This window comes from Octopus bimaculoides, chromosome 1, assembly GCF_001194135.2.
Source record: "Octopus bimaculoides isolate UCB-OBI-ISO-001 chromosome 1, ASM119413v2, whole genome shotgun sequence".
NCBI lineage: Eukaryota > Metazoa > Mollusca > Cephalopoda > Octopoda > Octopodidae > Octopus > Octopus bimaculoides.
In genome coordinates, this window is record NC_068981.1 from 81,934,339 (window position 1) to 81,937,232 (window position 2,894).

The 2,894-nt window shown below is 36.9% G+C and overlaps 1 protein-coding gene across 1 annotated transcript in view; it reads left to right on the plus strand.

The window, feature by feature from the left end:
• LOC106876346 (uncharacterized) overlaps positions 1-2,894 on the plus strand; it is a 32,938-nt gene that overhangs the window by 28,793 nt on the left and 1,251 nt on the right. The window contains exons 4-6 of the mRNA XM_052974409.1: positions 534-625; positions 749-848; positions 2,336-2,473. Coding sequence (XP_052830369.1) covers positions 534-625; positions 749-848; positions 2,336-2,473 — 330 coding nt within the window. The remainder of the gene's footprint in view (positions 1-533; positions 626-748; positions 849-2,335; positions 2,474-2,894) is intronic.

Consider the following 2,894-nt stretch of genomic DNA (forward strand, 5'->3'; position numbering starts at 1 on the left):
ACACACACACACACACACACACACACACACACACACACACACACACACACATATATATATATATATATATATGTATAAATATAAATATATATGTATATATGCTTATATAAATACACACGCGCACATATAGTCAATTATACTGAATCCAGTATGTGAATGACACCTTATATTTTAGTGATTAAGAAGGGTGAATGACAAAATTGATCAGAGTAAGTAAACGGGCTTGATGAAATAGCGTAAGGTACTTTGTCACCACTCTACTAAAGGAAACAATTTAAATAACGGCTTCCAGCATTGGCACTCGACCAGAATGTTTTTTGTGGGAAAGAATTGACTGAATCGATTAAAGCAATGGTAATATATGACTGATGCGCATTTATCGACTGCTCCAATTCCTGAAGATGAAAGGCAAAGCCAAACATTTCGAAAATGAACATAGAACATGAAAGAGCATAGTTACGTCTTGGGAAGACAGTCTGCCCGTTCCGCCAATGCCAAAATATTTTAAGGAATAATTGTTTGTTCTTCTTCAGCGCATGTGTGAAACGACGTGTCAGAAAGCAATGAAGTTGCTGATGGCATTTAATCCATATGACCGTTTGGCCGTTCTTGATGTCATTAAGAGGTAAGCACAACTATTCATCCCAGGAAGACTGTTTCCAGTCTAACTGTATGTTCTTCATGTACATGTTTTTTAAACATCATTTTACGAGACTTTGAATGAAATTTTTGTATTGGTTAATTTTAGATATCTAACTGATTCTCAAACTAAACTTGGCGCAGAATATATTTCAAGTATGTTTCCTTTTGAGAAGCAAAAGAAGAATGTTTTATCACTTTTACAAACGGTAATACATATAATTCTTATTTGTTCTTTTCTTTATAGATTGATTGAATTTATATTGATTTCAAATTTTGACACAAGGCCAGCAGTTTTAGGGCAGGGGTAAGTCGATTACATCGACCCAATGTTCAAATGGTACTTATTTTATCGACTAGAAAAGATGAAAAGCAAAGTCGACCTTGGCAGAATTTAAACTCAGAACGTAAAGACGAACGAAATGCTGCTACTTATTTTGCTCGGCTTGCTAACGATTCCCCCAGCTTGCTGCCTTATATTAAATTAATATCGATTTCAAATTTTGGCACAAAGCTAGTAATTTCGGAGAGGCGTAAATCGATTGCGTCGACCCCAGTATTCAACTGGTACTTATTTTATCGACCCCGAAAGAATGAAAGGCAAAGTCAACCTCAGCGGAATTTGAACTTAGAAACTGAAGACCGACGAAATGTCGCTAAGCATTTCGCCCGGCGTGCTAACGATTCCACCAATTCGCCGCCTTATATTTAATTAACATTGGCCTCATTGAACACTCATACATCTTATCTTAGCAGGTAACCACATTTCATCGGAAAGGGTATATATCAATTTCATGCTTGTCTGCTGTTTGGCCGGAGACGCAGAATTGGCTAAAATGGCTGGAGATCGAACAAAGCAGGCACATTTCTTTTGTGCAGGCTGGTGTGCGAGTTTGTGTATGCGTTTGTGTGTGAGTGACATGGAGAATTTGCGTGATTCTTTCTATATCGTGTGTGTTACGTACCTGATTGTCAGCCAGGAGGGAATGTGAGGAGAAACAAAATAATTTTTTCCAGTTTTGGCAAAAGATCATCAATGTTTTGAGGGGAGAAGGTTAGGCGAAACTATTATTCCCAGTACTTGATTGGTACTTTATTTTATCGGCCTCCGAAAAGTTAAAGGTAAAAATCAACATCTGCAGGATTACAATTCAGAACATAAAAAAGCTGAAACAGGGATGTCTGGTTGGTAAGAAACTTACTTCTCAACCGCATGGTTCCGACTTCAGTCCTTCTGTGTGACACTTTGGGCAAGTGTCTTCTACTATAGCCTCGGGTTGACCAAAACCTTACGCGTGGATTTGTTAGACGGAAACTGATAGAGGCCTGTCATGTGTGTGTGTGTGTGTGTGTGTGTGTGTGTGTGTGTGTGTGTGTGTGTGTGTGTGTGTGTGTGTGTGTGTGTCTGTTCCCCACTACACTGCTTGACAACCGGTGTTGGTGTGTTTACTTAGCTGTTCGGCAAAGAGGCAAGTAAAATAAGTATCCGGTGTGTAAAACATAAGTACTGGAGTCATTTCATTCGACTAAAAATTCTTCAAGGTGGTGCTCCAGCATGGCCGCAGTCTAATGACTAAAATAAGCGAAAAATAAAAGATAAATATTTCAAAGCGTTTTTTTTTTCTGACTCTCTTCCAATCAACAGTCAAGGGAGAAATGAAAGACGAATCATAAATTTCTATTACTATTTTTTCAGGTCCAATCTGATCAAAAAAATATATTTCCTGCTGGTGGTCACAAGATAAACTTGAACATGGGAACGACATATTCCATGGCTATTCCTAACGATATTCATAAATATGGGTCAATAGAAAAGCAACTTCAAGACACTTCAGTAAGGATATTAATTTAAATATTGTCTAATTTTGATATTATTTCACACACGCATGTATACACACACACAGAGACACAGACACACACACATACACGCACACACACATGTGCGCATGTGTATGCGCGCATATACATCTATCTATCTATCTCTCTATCTCTCTATCTATCTATCTGTCTGTCTGTCTGTCTGTCTGTCTGTCTGTCTGTCTCTCTCTCTCTCTCTCTCTCTCTCTCTCTCTCTATATATATATATATATATATATACAAACATATACATATGTACATATATGTGTGTGTGTGTATATATATATATGTATATGTATGTATATATGTATATACATATACGTATATGTCTATGCATATATATGTATTTATATGTATATATATATATGTATATCTATCTATCTATCTATCTATCTATC